This window comes from Anolis carolinensis, unplaced genomic scaffold (genome assembly GCF_035594765.1).
Source record: "Anolis carolinensis isolate JA03-04 unplaced genomic scaffold, rAnoCar3.1.pri scaffold_7, whole genome shotgun sequence".
NCBI lineage: Eukaryota > Metazoa > Chordata > Lepidosauria > Squamata > Dactyloidae > Anolis > Anolis carolinensis.
Genome location: NW_026943818.1, coordinates 21,213,560 through 21,233,491, shown reverse-complemented (window position 1 = coordinate 21,233,491; position 19,932 = coordinate 21,213,560). Strand labels below are relative to the sequence as shown.

The 19,932-nt window shown below is 43.9% G+C and overlaps 1 protein-coding gene across 1 annotated transcript; it reads right to left on the bottom strand.

Annotated features, from left to right (window-relative positions):
* Positions 1-1,053: 1,053 nt before the first annotated feature.
* nufip2 (nuclear FMR1 interacting protein 2) lies at positions 1,054-19,003 on the bottom strand. Its single transcript, XM_003227173.4, has 4 exons — positions 18,533-19,003; positions 8,009-9,706; positions 5,390-5,422; positions 1,054-4,051 (listed from the first exon to the last, which is right to left on the bottom strand). The coding sequence occupies exons 1-4, from the start codon at positions 18,849-18,851 to the stop codon at positions 3,999-4,001; spliced, it is 2,103 nt and encodes a 700-aa protein (XP_003227221.2). The 5' UTR covers positions 18,852-19,003; the 3' UTR covers positions 1,054-3,998.
* Between the last annotated feature and the right edge of the window lie 929 nt (positions 19,004-19,932).

Sequence of the window (19,932 nt, the reverse complement as noted above, 5' to 3'; positions counted from 1 at the left end):
ACCAATTCAACCTAGTTTGTGATACAGTAGAGTCTCACTTATCCAAGCTAAACGGGCCGGAAGAACCTTGGATAAGCAAAAATGTTGGATAATAAGGAGGGATTAAAGAAAAGCCTATTAAACATCAAATTAGGTTATGATTTTACCAATTAAGCACCAAAACTTTGTTATACAACAAATTTGACAGAAAAAGTAGTTAAATACGCAGTAATGCCATAGAATCATAGAATAGTAGAGTTGGAAGAGACCTCATGGGCCATCCAGTTATGTAGTAATTACTGTATTTACAAATTTAGCAGCAAAATATCATGATATATTGAAAACATTGACCACAAAAATGCCTTGGATAATCCAGAACCTTGGATAAGCGAGTCTTGGATAAGTGAGACTCTACTGTAGTCATAAAAACAAATTTGCTAGAGTAGAACAACTCCTTTCAAAGTGAGGACAGTACAATTAAACAGGAAATAACACTTTCAATCCAGGAACAGGATGGTAACATATCCAGGCGTCCCCTGGGCAACTTCTCTGTAGACAGCCAATTCTCTTACACCAGAAGCAACTTACAGTATGTTCTCAAGTCGCTTCTGACATGATAAAAAATCTCTTGATTGACATGTGAAGCGGCTCATGACGTTAAAATAATGCAATATAAAATCTAATCATATAAATTGTAACATCCTCCTCCTTCTATTTCAATATCCCACACATCCGAAGATTCTACTATTACTTCTATTTATTTATATTCCGCCTTTACGTGTGAAAAACATCTTGGAGTCCTTGTGGACAAGTTAAACATGAGCCAACAATGTGACGCGGCAGCTAAAAAAGCCAATGGGATTTTGGCTTGCATATATCCGAGTCTAAATATCCACATGTATATAATAACAAACAATCAAACCTACACATCAGTTATGTAGGCCCAGATCCTGTATTATAATCGCTACGGGTTTGAAAGTATGCAAAAAATGTTAAATACATATTTTTGGCACTACAAACCACCGATGAACACATCGACTGCTTTTGGGAAAGACCACAAAGCAGACCCACATGGAAACTTATAATGTTTATTCAACAATTTACATCATGTAGCATCTCTCTCTCTTTTTAATTTATTTGTTCTACACACATCTCTCTCCGTCTCTTTTTAAAAGTTTTATATCTTTCATTAAAATATAAAATAGATTTGGGGGGGGGCAGCGGGATAGCTGAAAAGGTCAGAGAACCGTTGCAAAAGGGAGAGAGAATTCAGAATGAAGCTTTTCAATGGTTGGAGGGTTTAGGGAAAAGAAGGGGTTCTGAGACTTGAACTCGGATCTATGCCTTTTCTTGCACACAAACACACACACAAATGCCAGCCCATTCAGACCCAAGGAAGGGGAACAACAAAACAGAAGGAAGCCAAGCTTGGATTTCTCACCATTTAACTCACGAAAATATCAAGCTTAAGGGATGAGAGGTTTGTCTTTTACCCACACCATTGATTTCAGCAAGGTTCAAATGGGGAGGATTTTGCGATGAGAACTAAAGCCGGGTCTAAAAGAACTCAAGCCAGGCCTTGAAGAACCAATGCCGAGTCTAAAAGAACCAAAGCCGGGCCTGAAAGAACTCAAGCCAGGCCTAAAATAATGAAATCTGGGTCTTAAAAGAACCTAAGCTGGGCCTAAAAGAAGCAATACTGGATCTAGACGAATCAAAGCCAGGCCTGAAAGAACTGGAGCCAGGCCTGAAAGAACCAATGTCGAGTCTAAAAGAACCGGAACCAGGCCTGAAAGAACTCAAGCCAGGTCTCAAAGAACCAATGCCGAGTCTAAAAGAACTGGAGCCAGGCCTGAAAGAACTCAAGCCAGGTCTCAAAGAACCAATGCCGAGTCTAAAAGTACTCAAGCCAGGCCTAAAAGAAGGAAATCCGGGTCTAAAAATCCGGGTCTAAAAACCAAAGCTGGGCCTAAAAGAACCAAAACGAGATCTGGACGAATCAAAGCCAGGCCTGAAAGAACCAATGCTGAGTCTAAAAGAACTGAGTCTAGAAGTACTCAAGCCAGGCCTAAAAGAAGGAAATCTGGGTTTAAATAAAACCAAAGCCGGGCCTAAAAGAACCAAAACTGGATCTAAACGAATCAAAGCCAGGCCTGAAAGAACCAATGCCGAGTCTAAAAGTACTCAAGCCAGGCCTAAAAGGAGGAAATCCGGGTTAAAAAAAAACCAAAGCCGGGCCGAAAAGAACCAAAACTGGATCTAAACGAATCAAAGCCAGGCCTACAAGCACTAAAGCCAGGTCTAAAAGCAAAGCCAATGCACCTTGACGAAAAGCAGGCAAAGGCGGCTCAAATTTGAACGCTCCAAATGCTCCCCAAAAGCCAAGCCCAGCGAATGAGACTTCATGGATAAGTAAGAGAGCCCAACATGAAAAGAGGCCAAAATGTAAAATACGACCCGAGGGACCACATCAAGGGCCCACCACAAGCCTCGGAGCGGATTACACAAACCGTTTATACTTTAGATCTAAGGTTTAGCACCCCGTTGGCCCTTCTTCACCCTGGTCTTGCTCTCAGGCGAGGCTTTGTGGGTGAAAAAGGCATACAACGCTGAGGACAACGAGCCAACGTCCGATTCGAGGCTCCAAATTCAAGATGATCTAAGCTTTAAGACACAGAGTGATGCACCTTTGTGGGTCGAGAGGTGCGTTTTCAACCCACAAACCAGACACGCAAAACGGACTCGCACAACCTCAAGGAGACAAATATTTACCCCTTTCTCGTTTTCTTGCAAACACATAGAAGCTTAAACCTGAAATATGCCTTGACAAGGGACTCAACTTCAAGTAAAAGAATGCATGGGTATAATATATCTAGATATATCATACGTTCATGCATCAATATTCCAAAATCCCAAACACTTCGGACGACGGAGACTCAACCTGGACTTGAATATCTAATTTTTTTTTGTCTGTTTTGCTTGCTTCCAGAAATACAATGAGCGGAGATGGGAAAAGGACAAACACACAAACTGACATCCGAACAACCCTGAATATTGAGCCAAAAATAAAAACGTTCCGAATCTAGACCAGAGGTGGGTTCATCGGGGTGGGGATGGCGGAGCTCGTAGACTGAAAATAAATTCATTTTAATTATTTTGCATCTAAATATCAATCTTAGGTCTAAGGAGAGGTCTCACGGGAAGGAACCAAAGTCCACAGGAGAAGTTTTGTGTTCCCCGGAAATTTTCCCAAACGGGAAGTGACTTAAGTCGAGACTTTCTGTCGGGAGAAACAAGACATGGTGCAAATATGGCAGGATATATTTGAAGATGACCATTTTCCCCTTCCGACCCCGAAACCGGGGCCATCTAGGTCCATATTTCGCATTTTGGATTCATTTGAGAGAAGGTGCAAAAAGAGAGATGAAATGAGTGTTTTAAGACCGACATCTTCTCCCGATCTGGAAAATGACAGAAGGAAGGAGAAACGACATACGACAACCCTGCAAAGTCTACCCTTCCAACTCCTTTTTCTTTTGAGGATCCCGGCAGCTGAAAAGAGAAGGATCTTGTCCTCGTTTGCTTGCGATTAGTGTGTTACCGACGATTGCAGAATCCCAGCGAAAAAAGAAAAAAATAATCTCGACAGTGTCCAGAACCGACTGGCAGAACGTTGGTTTTTTTTTTTTGGAGGGTGGGAAATATATTCAAAATATAGACGGGATCAACAGAAAGAGAAAGCCATGGAGGGAGGAAAGAAGCGAGGACCGAAGGCTTTAAATAAACTGCGTAAAGGGAGTCTCTGCCAATGCCGTCTCCTGATGCCCAGAGTCCATTGTTATTATTTTTTTTAAGTAACTCATTCATATATATATATTCCGATATATATATATATATGGATACATTTGTATATATTATCCTAGTTCGAGGTTCCTTTGGCCGCCGTCGCCCCAAAGGTTGCTCTGGCGGCCATGGCACCCGATTGGGGCCGATGCGACGGGTGAGGCTTTCTCTTTCTCTCATTGATTTGGGCGATCCATGGCTTCGTCGTACGTGATTATCCTTTTGGGATCTGGGAAAGGAAACGGATAGGAGAAGAGGTTAAAAGAGCCAGGCTTTAGCACAGCAGATCAAACCACCAGTGGCAGTAAATCTTGTCAATCAATAGGTTGAGAGTTCGAAGCCTGGGTCAAGGTGAACTCCTGGCCTTTAGCCCAGCTTCGGCCTACCTAACGGTTCAAAAGCAAAAAAAATAAGTTTATTTTTTCACTGCTTATTTGTTAATAGATATATGTGCTAATCTGTATTCTATGTGTATGTTGATTTGCTAGTTTGACTTTACCTCTTTGGTGTGGGAGGGGTTATACACGCGATTGTACTGAGCATGTTCAGACTCAGGACTCCATTATGAATTCAGTCTGCATTGGAAGTGGATGCATGTTGAGGTTGGACTTCAATTGAGAAGTATGTTCTTGGATTTCAATGTTAGCATTTTGCACCAGACCTCATGTTTGCGTATGGACTTCAGTGAGTACAACTATACCTAAAGAGTATGGATTATTAAGAATAATAGCCTGTGTACTCAACAAAGAGAGAAGCTACATTTTATCGATAAGGCAAAGGTAAAGGTTTCCCCTGATGTTAAGTCCACTCTGGGGGTTGGTGCTCATCTCAATTTCTAAGCCGAAGAGCCGGCGTTGTCCATAGACATCTCCAGGTCATGGGGCTGGCATGACTGCATGGAGCACCGTTACCTTCCCACCAGAGCGGTACCTATTGATCTACTCACATTTGCATGTTTTCGAACTGCTAGGTTGGCAGGAGCTAGGGCTAACAGCGGGTGCTCATTCCGCTCCCAGGATTTGAACCTGGGACCTTTTGGTCCGCAAGTTCAGCAGCTCAGCACTTTAACACACTGTGCCACCAGTTCAGTTATCGGTAACTGAACTTTAATAAGAAATGTGCCTGTATGGTGAATTAATACAAGATGTTTGTGAGTAAACAAGATGTAATTTTTCAAAGAAGACTTTTTATCTCTGAGTGCATATTTTTAACTAAGAGGTTTCAAAGGAATGTATATTGTTTAGGCATTACAATTTCAACTTCATCCTCTGCTAACCAAATATATTTTTGTAGTGGCATGAAAGCCTATATATACCTCTATCTATGTACAATTGCTTGTCTCTAAGTGTATAAACGGCATTGAATGTTTGCTGCATGTGAATGTTTTGTGATCCACCCTGAGTCCCCTTCGGGGTGAGAAGGATGGAATATAAATACTGTAAATAAATCAAATAAATTAAAGAGTCATTCTTGAGGGATCCCAGGACAGGAAGAAGTGGCCCAAAATAAGCTAAGTTCACCCCCTTCCCCTGGCTTTAGGAGAAACCCCCCCATTCGCCGTCCTCACCTTGTTTTTGCAAATTACAAAGAGATTCCATTTCTGCCAGGGAGAAAAAAGAGAGAGAAAACCAAGATTAGTGAAACAAAATACTCCTTTCTTTTTGCCATTTAAAAAGCCAAATAGCTCAGGACTGCCACCCAGTGTTTTCAGTTATGTTCATGCAGTTGGCAAATCGTAATTTTGTCAAAGTCTAGTGTTTCCAAATGCTGGCTGAGATCTTTTGGCACAGAACCCATTATTATTACTACTATTATTATTATTATTATTATTATTATTATTATTATTATTATTATTATTATTATTATTATTACGTTTATGCCCTGCTTCTTCTCTCTTGATTGAGACCCAAATAGGATAAACAGGGGGCTTTTCCATGGCAGTAAATGTAATAACAACAATGAATTAAACAAGTTCTCCATCCTTTGGGGACAATCCGCTCCATGAAGCCACCGCCTCGGTCGTCCTCATGTTACATCTTGAACGTACCAGGCGTCCTTCTGCCAGTAACCTTGAGGACTAGCAGCTTTTTGCAACAACCTCAAAACGTTCTGGATCTGGAACCTCAGATGGATCAGGCCAGCTTTCAGCCCTAGAAAAATGCCACCTTTTCTTTGAACCAAAAATATGGAGACACGGGGGGTGGGCTGGAGGGGAAGCCAAGGCACACATAGAGAGCGGAAAGGCTGAATCCACAACTCCCCTCTCTCCCTCCTGACCCACTTGGCCACTGAAGCACAACGGAGGAGCCGCCGTTCACTCCGTTTCGAGGGCCGGGTGTCAAGTGGAATTGTTTCAAATGAAAAGGATGAGTGGATGAGGAGGATGGGAGGCAAGGAGGAAGGGATCCGCTGGCAAGAGTCCAGAGGGCATGTGATAGAGCAGGGGTCCCCGTGTTACAGCCCACGGTCCGGATACGGCCCTTCAAGATCATGTACCCGGCTCCCGCCCTAAACTTTATTCTAGACTTCAGACTGCACTAAAAGGACTTGGAGGCACGCAACAACAATCCTAGTTTGTTTTTTGAACTATAGTCCAACCCCAGAACGGTCTGAAGGACTATGAACAGGCCCTCGGCTTAAAAGGTTTGAGGAGCCCTGTCATAGAGCCATCCTTGTCCCCAGCTCCAGATTGGACAGCTTTTCAAGATATCCTCAGTTGTTGTCATCATAAGGTTTTGGCATTTTCAGCTCTTGGTGTGCAACTAGAGCTTGAGTCCATCCATGGATGTGTGCCTTCAAGTCACCTGTCGATTTATGGCAGCCTTGTGCATTTTCTTATGCCAGTTCCTTCCTCTGAAATAGAGTCTATGGAACGTGATATCCATTAGTCGTCTCCCTTCTAAGTACTAAACAGCGCAGACCTTGCTTAGCTTCCAAGCAGGTGCCTTTGGGGTAATAATAATTTTATTATCCGTCTCTCCTTGCGGCTTGGATCCCTAAACAACCATGTTCCCTATCACACTGTTTGCAGCCGCCAATAACCCAAGCACCAAATTCTTTAATAATAATAATAATAATAATAATAATAATAATAATAATAATCTGACAATGTTCTGGAACACAACACAGCAGACATCAAAGTTGTGGAAAAGAAAAAGGTTTGGATCATTGATGTTGCCATCCCAGGTGACAGTCGCATTGACGAAAAACAACAGGAAAAACTCAGCCGCTATCAGGACCTCAAGATTGAACTTCAAAGACTGGCAGAAACCAGTGCAGGTGGTCCCGGTGGTGATGGGCACATTGGGTGCCGTGCCAAAAGATCTCAGCCGGCATTTGGAAACAATAGACATTGACAAAATTGCGATCTGCCAACTGCAAAAGGCCACCCGACTGGGATCTGTGCACATCATCCGAAAATACATCACACAGTCCTAGACACTTGGGAAGTGTTCGACTTGTGATTTTGTGATGTGAAATCCAGCATGTCTATCGTGTTTGCTGTGTCATAATAAAGTAATAATAATAATACATCACACAGTCCTAGACACTTGGGAAGTGTTCGACTTGTGATTTTGTTATACGAAATCCAGCATATCTATCTTGTTTGCTGTGTCATAATAAAATAATAATAAACTTTTATTTTTATATCCCGCCCCATCTCCCCGAAGGGACTTGGGGCGGCTCACAACAGGGACAAGCCCGAACAACGACACAACTTAAAACATTTCAACGATACACAAAATATAATGGACCATACATTAAAATCCAAGCAGATAAAATCAGAGTAATTAAAAGCGAACCAGCGGGGACAGGTTTCATAAAGTGCTATTATCATGGAAATGAGTAACAGTGATAAAGTGCTGTGCAGTTTTATAAACATAAAGAAATAATTATAAACATAAAGAAATATTCTGATGACAACTCTACTGGGCCTATTCTGTGAAATTTCCAGATTCAGATTGCTTTCCAGCTGGATTTTGGGAAACACATACCAAATTTTCTTGGAGCAGAGTAATTATAACTAAGAGTTAGAAGGAGTGACCTACAGGCACCTCTTCCCATTGCAAGAAATATCGGTGAGCAAGCAATGAGCAAAACTCTACCCCGCTTTTGGGGAACCTTACCTATAATACCAAGTGGGATCCAATCTCCCAGACCCTTCCAAACCAAATCAGAGTCTTACCTTGAGTATGATATAGAACGGCGGCCCGCAGGTCGAAGTCGCCCCAACTCTCTTTCCGTTCTAGGCCTCTCGGGTACCTCTGTTCTTTGGCGGAGGCTAACAAATTGTTCGTAGGGGAAGCCAGCCGGTTCTCGACGTGGCAGTCCTTGGCAAGAAAGACAAAGGGCCCGCTGGGGCCCCCCAGGTCGGCCAGGCGTGGTCCCCCCGGAGGATGGGAGTCCAAAAAGAAGCCGCCTCCGCCGCCTCCATCGCCAGGTGTCCCCAGCTTGAGGATACTGTTCAGGAGCGGCGGCGGACAAGTCCGTTTGTCCAATTCGTAAGCCTTGGGGAAGGCGGGCGGTGGGTTGGGCCCCGTCGGAGCGGCCAAAGTGCCGGGGAACTCCCCTTGAAATGTCACCTCTGGGGCCTGACCCTCCGCCGGCTTCTCCGGCCCCACGCTGGGCTCGTTGATAAACGACAGGCCCCACTTGTTCTGGAAAATGTCCCCCAGATTCTGCTGTAGGTGGCCCTGGAAAGAAGCAGACTCGGCTCGGCTTGCGGCATCGAGGAGGAGGGCTTGCATATTCGACGGGTAGATTAAAAGGCTCGGCTTGGGTTCGCCCAACGCCGTGTCAGGGGGCACCGACTCAGAAGGGGTGAATAAGAGGGCGCCGGACGCGGGAACGAGCAGCGATTGGGTCCCCGCCGGACACGAGACGCCCCTGTCAGCACCCGCGAGAACCGGCCCGTTGGAGAAGTTGACCGAAGTGACCGATTTCATGGCAGACATGGGGACTTGGGAGAGGCGGTTGGGAGTCGGGAGCGGCCCGTCTGTGGCGGATGATAAACACAAAGAGGAAGAAGAGGAAGATGACGAAGAAGAGGAGGAGGACGACGACAGGGACGACGTGGGGTTCTGTGCGGACTTATTCAGGTTCTCCTTCACCTTGCTGGCATAACTGATCTTCGGGACGATCTTGGCGCTGCTGTTGTCAACGGGGAAAACGGGTGGCGGCTTGAAGAGGGTCCAGGAGTCCTCTTTTGAGGCCGAGACGGGCTTCCCCTTGGGCCGCTCCTCGAACTTCTTGCCCACAATGCCAACTTTGGTGTCCGAGTTCTTCCTCGGCACCTCCACTGTGCCTGGCTTGCCGCGTCCCATCCCCATAGTGGCCCCCTCGCATTTCCACGCCGGCTTTAGTCCCTCAATGTGACTCCCTGCTTTTGTATCCCCATCGCCATCGGGTTTGAAGCCTTCCGGCTCCGGCACAACCGGAGGGTCCTGCGGAGCTATCTTTTCCAAGCTCTCGCAGCCCTTGATGCTGTTGTGGCGTCCCTTCCGCTTCTTGGGGGTCGTGTAGCCACTCTCTGACCCACTGCCATCATTGTCGGCCCCTTTGCCGGCGTAACCGTTGGTGATGTAGCAGGAAGTGTTCGTCACAACGCCGTTCGGGATCGAAACCACCTCCGACTTCTCCTCCCGCGCCTTGCTCTCGTAACATTTCTCGCTCTTCTTGTCCATGCCCGCTTTTGGAAGGAAGCCCTTAGGCTTGAGCCCCGGTTTCCCAAAAGGGACGCCTTTCGCCATCGGTTTCAGGGTGAAAGTAGTGTCTCCTTGACTGCCATTGGTGACCCTAGAAATCGGACCGGACACATCACCGGCATTCAGGCCTTTCAGGGAGCATTCCCTCTCCCCAGCGTTTCCGTTCAGCTCACCGTAGCCTGCAAAAAAACAAAACAAAACAGAAAAAACATGAAAATTGAAAAATTGTTCATAGAATCATAAGAGTTTGAAGAGACCGCATGGGCCATTTAGTCCAACCCCATTCTGCCCTGCAGGAAAAGCACAAAGTACCCCTTTTTGGTGTCAGGAGCGACTTGAGAAACTGCAAGTCACTTCTCGTGTGAGAGAATTGGCCGTCTGCAAGGACGTTGCCCATATTTGATGTTTTTACTGCCCCTGACAGATGGCCATCCTCTGTTTGAATGCCTTGAAAGGAGTTTCCTCCAGACGCCAAGGCAGAGAGTTCCACTGCTGAACAGCGCTTACAGTCAGGAAGTTCTTCCTACCATTCAGGTGGAATCTCCTTTCCTGTAATTTGAGCCCATTGCTCTGAGACAGATTACAATGGCAGCAGGTCAGATGTTTCAGAAGATCACCACATTCGTGAAGATTTTTTTTGTACTTATCAGAGGGTTCCTTGATCACCTTTGTTCAACGGGGACAAATCTTCCCTTCGAGGCTGAGAGTGTATGACTTGCCCTTGGAATGAATTTTGGAAGAAAGTTGAGCCAATATAAGAGTCTCCGTGCCACAGAAGATAGCAAGTTGTATTATTTCAGTCTTAGAGATATGCCAAGATAACTACGCAACATGGTTGCTGTAAATCAGAATCAACTTGAAGGCACGATCAAATACTAAGACTCAGCAACTATAAAACAGGTTATGTCTCCCTTGTCTTGGGACTAGAGCTGCATTTCGGATTTGAGATTCTGATATACCTGTATTTGTGATATCTTGAATATGGAACCTTATACTCACTGCCTGAAGGTAACACAATATTTGCACACAATATTGTAAACAATTTGGCGGACGGAGCAAAGTTGACATATATCAAAGCATCCGAAAGCAAAGGTGTCGCTATCTCAGATGGACATTTTGGATAAGGGATACTCAGACTGCATATTTTTAATGACAACACTGGTTTCCAATATTTTTGTCAATAAAGACTTTCAAGTGATTGTCAATCTGGACCAGTTCATAACCGCCTGCACATCTTTCCCAACTGATTACAAGTGAAGACAAACCCAACCAGAAAACAAAAAAGAGACCGCAGCCAACCAGACCACCTCAGGTGCCCTTTCGGTGCCCAGACAAGACCGCTTCCCCGGCATAAACAGCTGGAGAGAGAGATGACAAATCAGTTTGCTCCTGGAAATGCCATGCCAGGAGAGATAAGCGGGGAAGACTTTGACCCCAACACATTTTTGGGACCAGACAAAGGCCCTGGACTTTCTACCAGCCACTGGCCGAAAGAAGACTGCAGTCCCAAAGTATTTAGAAACAACTCTTTGGAAGCACACTGCCACCAACCAATGGCATCATATGAAACACCATGAAAATGAACCATGAAAATGAATTAAGTCTGGCTAACTCTAAAATCAGGACAGTAACTAAAGAGCAACACTCAGAAAACAGGGGAATTCCAGACAGGAAACAATCAGTGCTAGCTAATACCTCCCGACAAATGATTCCTGCAACAGGACGCAGCCAGGCTTTGAAGATGCAAGGCTAATCAAGGTGGCCAATGGCAACACTCAAACTTGCCTCCAACAAACAGAATCTGGACAGTAAATAAAGAGCAACACTCAGAAAACAGGGGAATTCCAGACAGGAAACAATCAGCGCTATCTAACACCTCCCAACAAAGGATTCCCCCAACAAGATGCAGCCAGGCTTTGAAGCTGCAAGGCTATTCAATACTAATCAAGGTGGCCAATGGCAACACTCAAACTTGCCTCCAACAAACAGAATCAGGACAGTAAATAAAGAGCAATACTCCAAAACCAGGGGGAAATTCAGACTTCTCATCCGTTTTCTCCTGCCTCACCGTCTGTCCAGGAGTAAAACTACAGGAACAAATGGTCCCACCCCCAATTTGGACACTGTATAAGACTTGAAGTGGAAAAGAGGCCAAAGTCTCGTCCCAATGGGCGGCCCCATCTCCTTGGCCCAGAAAGCCCGGCAGAAGCAAAACCAGGCCAAGCTGAAACCCGTTTAAGAGCGATGTCTCTTCTGCATTCCGCATCATGAATATAAAATGGACGAAGCCTGGCTTGAAAACAGAAAAGATCTAGGTCGGAGAAGACCCCAGACTAATGTGGACCAACAACGTGATGCGGCGGCCCAAAAGGCCAATGCGATTCTGGGCTGCATCAATGGGAATCTAGTATCCAATTCGATTGAAGCCATAGTCACATTCTCTTCCGTTTTGGTCAGACCTCATCTGGAATAATGCTGTGTCCAGTTATAGGTCCCAAAGTTCAAGAAGGAAGGTTATCAAAATGATCAACTGTTTTAAAACTTTGAATCCCTATGAGGAGTGGCTTTAGCCTGGAGAAGAGAGGGTCTATACACACTTCTGTCCGCCACCACAGACATCCCAGTGTTTCTTACTCTCCATTGGTGTGGAATTTGCATGAACCCGCCCACTGCCTTTCCTATTCTTTTCTATGGCACTCAGCAAACAGAGGAATTAATTGATCAGTAACTGAAGATACTAGAGGGGTTTGGGGACAATTCACCATGATTTATAAGAGTTGTAGGTACTGGGATGTATAGTTCACCTGCAATTTAAGAGCACTGTGAACTCGACTAAGGATAGATCTGGAACCCACTTGGCACACAGAACCCCTGTGACCAAGAAACAATCCTGGAGTTTATAGGAGTTGTAGTTTATTTATAGGAGTTGTAGTTCACCTGCATCCAGAGCGCACTATGAACCCAAACAATGATGGATTTGGACCAAACTTGGCATGCATGCCTGATATGCCCACATTTGAACATTGGTGGGTTTTGAGGGGAATTGGCCTGGACACTTTGGAGTTGTAGGTACTGGGATGTATAGTTCACCTGCAGTCTAAGATTACTCTAAACTGCACCAAAGATGGACCTGGTACTAACTTGGCACACAGAACCCACATGACCATCAAAAATAACTAGAGGTCTTTGGGAGAAATTCACCTTGATTTGGGACACAGACCTGATATGCTGAAATTTGATTACTTGGACCTTCCTTTCTGGGAGTTGTAGTGCACCAACAACCAGAGAAGCTGTGATCTCCACCAACTATGAACCTGGACCAAACTTGACACAGAGAACCCGCATGACTGACTCAATCTACTGGAGGGGTTGGAGGGGACTGACTCACCAGAGTGGGAGTTGTAGTTCACCCTACAGCCAGAGAGCACACTCAACCCCACTGATGATGCATCCAGAGCAAACTTGCCCAACATAACAAACTTTAAGTACTGATGGAGTTTCTTGGTGTTAACCTGGTATGATGTTATTGTAGTTAATCCACAACTTTTTGAATTTTGTACAATTAAAACATTGACATTTTCAAATAATCCGGGCAACCCTAGGAACCCAAGATAGTTCCACAATAAAAGGGAGGAAACCCGGTGCTGCTCCATGAAGAAAATGGGAAAACAACCCCAAACATAAGAGCAGGGAAATCCCCAAAGCTTCCCTATAAAGAGGAGGAACCCACAAAAGTACACTACGGGGAGTCAAGGAAACCTCAAAGCATCTCTAAAGGAAACCCCAAAGCACTCTGGCAGGAAGCCCCAAGATGATTCCACAGGGAGGAGATATAAATAAGCCCAAACCTAAAGGCTATCTGATTGGAGAAAGGGAGGATTCAAGACTACCTCACATTGAGGAAGAAAAGGGTCCTAAATCTACCCAATTGGGATTAAAGTTCCTCAAAATACCCCAGAGAAGAGGGCAGGAACCTCACAACCAACTCATTATAATCCCACTTTCCTCCCAAAATTGGGACTCTGGTAGGATCTACTGTATATACTCGAGTATAAGCCGACCCAAATATAAGCCGAGGCACCTAATTTTATCAGAAGAAAACTGGGAAAACATTGACTCAAGTATAAGCCGAGAGTGGTAAATTTCAGAAATAAAAATAGAAACCAATAAAATTACATTAATCGAGGCATCGGTAGGTTAAATGTTTTTGAATATTTACATAAAACTCTAATTTAAGATTAAATGATTAAATCATTATTCTCATCTTCTTCAATGTAAATGCCCTTATGTATCCTTTTAATAATAATAGAGTAAAATAATAAATGTAATACTAACAATAATAATATCAGAGTGAAAAAATAAATTATTATTATTATTATTATTATTATTATTATTATTAACTGCATTTCAATACCGCTTTTCTCACCCCTGGGGGGACTCAAAGCGGTTTACAACATATTCAATGGCAAAATTCAATGCCTTACATATATATCAAAATATCTCACATATCTAAATAAAAACATGGGGAAAAAAACCACAGAAGGGGGAGAGACCCTCACAATCAGCCCACAAAAAGCCTCAATGATACCTTAAAACTATCCCACAAATAGGGGGAAATAACCCCATAGAAACCCCATTAAAAGCCCTAAAGATCCTCAAGGGGAGGACCCCAAAATAGGGGAAAGAACACCAAAGAAGCCCCATTAAATCGTCCCAAATATACTCAAAGAGGGGACCTCAAAACTCCCCCAAAGAAAGGGGGAAAGAACTTCACAACCACCCCATAGAAATCCCATTAAAAGCCCCAAAGATACTCAAAGAGGAGAGCCCGAAACTACCCCATAAATAGGGAAAAGAACCCCATATAAATAGTCCCAAAGATATTCATAGACGGGACCCCAAAACTACCCCATAAATAGGGAAAAGAACCCCATATAAATAGTCCCAAAGATATTCATAGACGGGACCCCAAAACTACCCCATAAATAGGGGAAAGAACCCCATAAAAGCCCATATCAATAGCCCCAAAGATACTGAAAGAGGGGACCCCAAAACTACCCCATAAATAAGGAAAAGAACCCCATATAAATAACCCCAAAGATACTGAAAGAGGGGACCCCAAAACTACCCCATAAATAAGGAAACTAACCCCATATAAATAGTCCCAAAGATACTCATAGACGGGACCCCAAAACTACCCCATAAATAGGGAAAAGACCCCCATAGAAGCCCAAATAAATAGTCCCAAAGATACTCATAGACGGGACCCCAAAACTACCCCATAAATAGGGAAAAGACCCCCATAGAAGCCCATATAAATAGTCCCAAAGATACTCATAGACGGGACCCCAAAACTACCCCATAAATAGGGAAAAGACCCCCATAGAAGCCCAAATAAATAGTCCCAAAGATACTCATAGACGGGACCCCAAAACTACCCCATAAATAGGGAAAAGAACCCCATAGAACCCCATATAAATAGTCCCAAAGATACTCATAGATGGGACCCCAAAACTACCCCATAAATAAGGAAAATAATCCCATATAAATAGTCCCAAAGATACTCATAGATGGGACCCCAAAACTACCCCATAAATAAGGAAAATAACACCATAGAACCCCATATAAATAGTCCCAAAGATACTCAAAGAGGGGACCCCAAAATTATCCCAAAGAAAGGAAGAAAGAACCTCACAACCACCCCATGGAAAGCCCCAAAGATACTCAACGGGGGGACCCCAAAACTGCCCCACAAATAGGGGAAAGAACCCTATAATCACTACATGAAAGAGCCTCAAAAATACTAAAAGGGGAAAACCCCAAAAACTATCCCACAAAAGGAGGGAAAGAACCCCAAAGACACCCAAGGGAACGAACCCCCAAAACACTTCACTTTGCTAGATCTCCCTCCCACAAAAAATAAATAAAGCCTTTCTCTATTTTCTCCCCCACAAAAAAGGAGGCAAAGGGCGCGAGGCCTAGCTAGGCCCAACCGAGCCGGGGCCTCGCGTGGTCGGCCCGCCCGCCCAACATGGCGGCTGAGCGGCGGCTGGGAAAGGAGGAAGGTCATGCCGGCTAGGCCTCGGCCCTTGACATCCCTCCCAACTCAAGCAGGCTCCAATTTGGGATCCCCAAGACATAGGGATCCCATTAAAAAGGCTTTAGACCAGGGGTCCTCAAACTTTTAAAGCAGAGGGCCGGTCCACAATCCTTCAGACTGTTGAGGGGCCAAATTATCATTTGGGGGGGGGGGGGAACCGAACAAATTCCTATGCACACTGCACATATCTTATTTGTAGTGCAAAACAACAATAACAATGAAAAACAATACAATATTTAAAATTGAAAATATTTTTAACCAATATAAACCTATCAGGATTTCAATAGAAAGCGTGGGCCTGCTTCTGGCCAATGAGATAGTCAGGTTAATTAAGGTTGTTGTTGTTGTTGTTGTTGTTGTTGTTGTTGTTTTGTGTCTTCAAGTCATTTCAGACTTTGGGCGAGCCTAAGTCCAAAATTATTTATTTATTCATTTACTACATTTATTTACTACATTTATATCCCACCCTTCTCACCCCGAAGGGAACTCAGAGCAGCTGTATGTACATACAATATATTATATTATTAGCATAGCCCAATATTAGCATTATACTATATTGAACTATACCACTATACTGTAATATTGTATGTAATATATAACATATAATTAATATTATTATATTGCATTAAAACTGATATAAAAATATTATATTATAAATGAGGGTGGGGGCCAGGTAAATTACCTTGGAGGGCCGCATCTGGCCCCCGGGCCTTAGTTTGGGGACCCCTGCTTTAGACCCTCCAAAGAGAGAGACAGGCTATCTTTATGCCCCCCAAAACATATATCTGCATATTTTGCCCCTCTAATATAATATAATATATATATAAATAATATATTAGAGGGGCAAAATATATAATATAAAAGGGAAATACATATAATATAAAAGGGAAGACCTTATGAGAGTCCACCCCAAATGGAAAAGATTTGGCACCCCAAAATAGGAGGCATTGGAGACCCCAATATATATATTGTTTTTCTATTTGTATTTTATTTTCTATTTATATAGTAATTTAATGCTTATATTGTGCTATACTAATAATATATTGTACATACATTTGATTTGTAAGCCCTCTGGGGTTAGAAGAGCGGGATATAAATGTAGGAAATAAATAATAAATAATAATATAGTACAATATAGTAATTTAATGCTTATATTGTGCTATGCTAATAATATATTGTATGTACATTTGATTTGTAAGCCTTCTGGGGTGAGAAGAGCAGGATATAAATGTAGCAAATAAATAATAAATAATAATATAGTACAATATAGTAATTTAATGCTTATATTGTGCTATACTAATAATATATTGTATGTACATTTCCTTTAAAAAAAAGGGGACCCTTGAGTCCTTTTTTTTTTTTTGGAAGGGACCCATGAAAACCTCTCTTTCCATTGGGAGGTTTCCCAATAAATAGGGGACACCCTAAAACCCCCAAAATCAATCTCTTCAAAAAACAGAAAACAATGCTTAACATTCCTTGGACATGCTTATAAATTTTTATATAATGTGATTTTACTTTGTAATGGTATCTGTTTTATATGAATCGTCGTTTTGTACATTGTTTTTAGGCATTGAATTTGTTTGCCTATTTATTGTAAGCCGCCTAGAGTCCCCTCGGGGGAGAAAGGCGGGGTAAAAGTGATGTAAATAAATAAATAAAATGTCTCCCCAAAATATGGGGGGTATTGTTGAAGGATCCCGCCCCAAAAAAAGAGACAAGACACACCTGATAAAGCTCAGGAAAGGGAATAAGGTCCTACTAAAAAAATATGGGATGTTGTTGAAGGATTTTCCCCCAAAAAACCGAGATAGATCTTCCCTCTGATATAACTCAGGGAATAAGCTGCCCAAAAATATAGGGTGTTGTTGAAGGATTTCCCCCCAAAATACTCAGCTAGACAACACTAGATCTTCCCTCTGATATAACTCATGGAATAAGCTGCCCAAAAATATGGGGTGTTGTTGAAGGATTTTCCCCCAAAATACCCAGCTAGACAACACTAGATCTTCCCTCTGATATAACTCAGGGAAGGGAATAAACTACCCAAAAATATGGGATGTTGTTGAAGGATTTCCCCCCCAAAAAACCAAGATAGACAACACTAGATCTTCCTTCTGATATAACTCAGGGAAGGGAATAAACTATCCCAAAATATGGGGTGTTGTTGAAGGATTTCCCCCCCAAAAAACCAAGATAGACAATACTAGATCTTCCCTCTGATATAACTCAGGGAAAAAGCTACCCAAAAATATGGGGTGTTGTTGAAAGATTCCCACAGTTTCCCTGCTTCTTTTCCCCTTTCTTCCTTAGTCTTAGGGTACCCCAAATCTTCTTTGTTTACTACCCACCCATAGCAAGGCATAGGCCCCCCACATTTCAAATAAGCCCAAAAATAAACTATTGCTTCCAATGATTTTCCCCCTTTGGGTGGGGCGAGGGCGCGTGGACGCGTTTGGCCTCCTTTTAGACCCCATTCCCGACCCCCAAAGGGGCATTTTATTCTTTAGATACCCCCCCTAAGAGTCCCTTGTACCCATAGGGGGCGTTTTCCCCCTTCAACCCCTTTGAAATCCCCCCCAAAAGAGACCCTCTCCCCCAGCCTCCTTTTCCTGTGCGCCCTGGCCGCGCCTAGAAGGAAAGGCGCAAAAATGGAGAGGGGGGTGGGGGGACCCACTTCGCGGCGTTCCCACGCCTCGGGGGTTCGCCCTAGCGACCCCATTCCAACGGGATCGGATTCCCCGTCGTTTGATGTATATACACACCCAAAATCGGATCGATGGGATGTTGTTAAGTACCCCAAAAACCGTGCGTAAAAAGGCACCTCTCCAAAAAGGGACCCCAAGGGGTCCCTTTTTGGAGAGGGGCCTTTTTACGCACGGTTTTTCCCCTTCTTAAAACCAACCTGTTCTCCTTCGGGTCGTCTCCTGCGTTGCCTGGGGGTTTGCCCCAAAGGTCCCCCCACTTCCTCCGTTCCTGGGCTCGTTTTTGGGGTTCCTCTGTGGGGCCAAAGGCTGCTTCCCATTGCCGCCTCCTCCTCCTCCTCCTCCTGCTGCTGCTTCGTAATGCTGATGGTGCTGGTGGTGGTTGTGGTTGTAGTAATAGTAGTGGTGGTGGTGGTGATGGTGGTGGTGGTGGGGATGATGGGGGTGGTGGTGCGATGCAGAGGAAGAAGAGGAGGAGGAGGAGGAGGAGGAAGAAGGGAGAGAGTGCTGCTCCTCCATTGAAAAGCCCCTTGGCTCTGGTCTGGCCTCTTCTCTTCTTGGAGACCCCAAAAATAATAATAATAATCAAAGAGAAGCAGCAGCCGAGCAGCACCAGCAGCAGTTCCTCGTTGGCTCGGGAGCGCGCTCAGGGCCCAAGACGAGCGCGCCCCCGCGTGATTGGCACCTCCGACCCTGAGCCAATCCAAGGCCTCGCCGGTTTCCTCGGTCCCGCCCCTCTCTTTCCGCTTCCTCCCATCGCCTCCTCTGAGAAAGGCAGACGTGGAAAGCGGTTTCTTCTGGAGCCTTCGGGGACTTTCCTGCCGTGGCTCCAGGTTGGAGGAGCCCTCTTGTTTATATTCTCCCTGGAAAGCTATTGGAATATAACTTCATCCCAAGTCTCCCTTTGGAAAGGAATAGCAATCAAAAGTTTTTAAAAAATGATGTCACATCCGTTTGGCAAAGGTGAAGGAATCCCCATGAACATGTGAAAACCACTAGTCAAGAAAGGGCACCAACCTTGTTAGAAATCAAAGTGATATTCATGAAGCCTTCATGTAATGGCACACAGGTAACTCGGCTGTTAGACTGGAGAACCATGTCTTGGAACTATTTATCCTATAAGAAGAAAAATACAGTAGAGTCTCACTTATCCAAGCTAAACGGGCCGGCAGAAGCTTGGATAAGCAAATATCTTGGATAACAAGGAGGGATTAAGGAAATGCCTATTAAACATCAAATTAGGTTATGATTTTACAAATTAAGCACCAAAACTTCAAGTTATACAACAAATTTGACAGAAAAAGTAGTTCAATACGCAGTAATGTTATGTTGTAATTACTCTATTTACAAATTTAGCACCAAAATATCACGATATATTGAAAACATTGACTACAAAAATGGCTTGGATTATCCAGAGGCTTGGATAAGCGAGGCTTGGATTAGTGAGACTCTACTGTAATAACAACTTTGTGTTGTCGAAGGCTTTCATGGCCGGGATCACAGGGTTGTTGAATGTTTTCCGGGCTGTATGGCTATGTTTCAGAAGTATTATCTCCTGACGTTTCGCCCACATCTATGGCAGGCATCCTCAGAGGTTTCT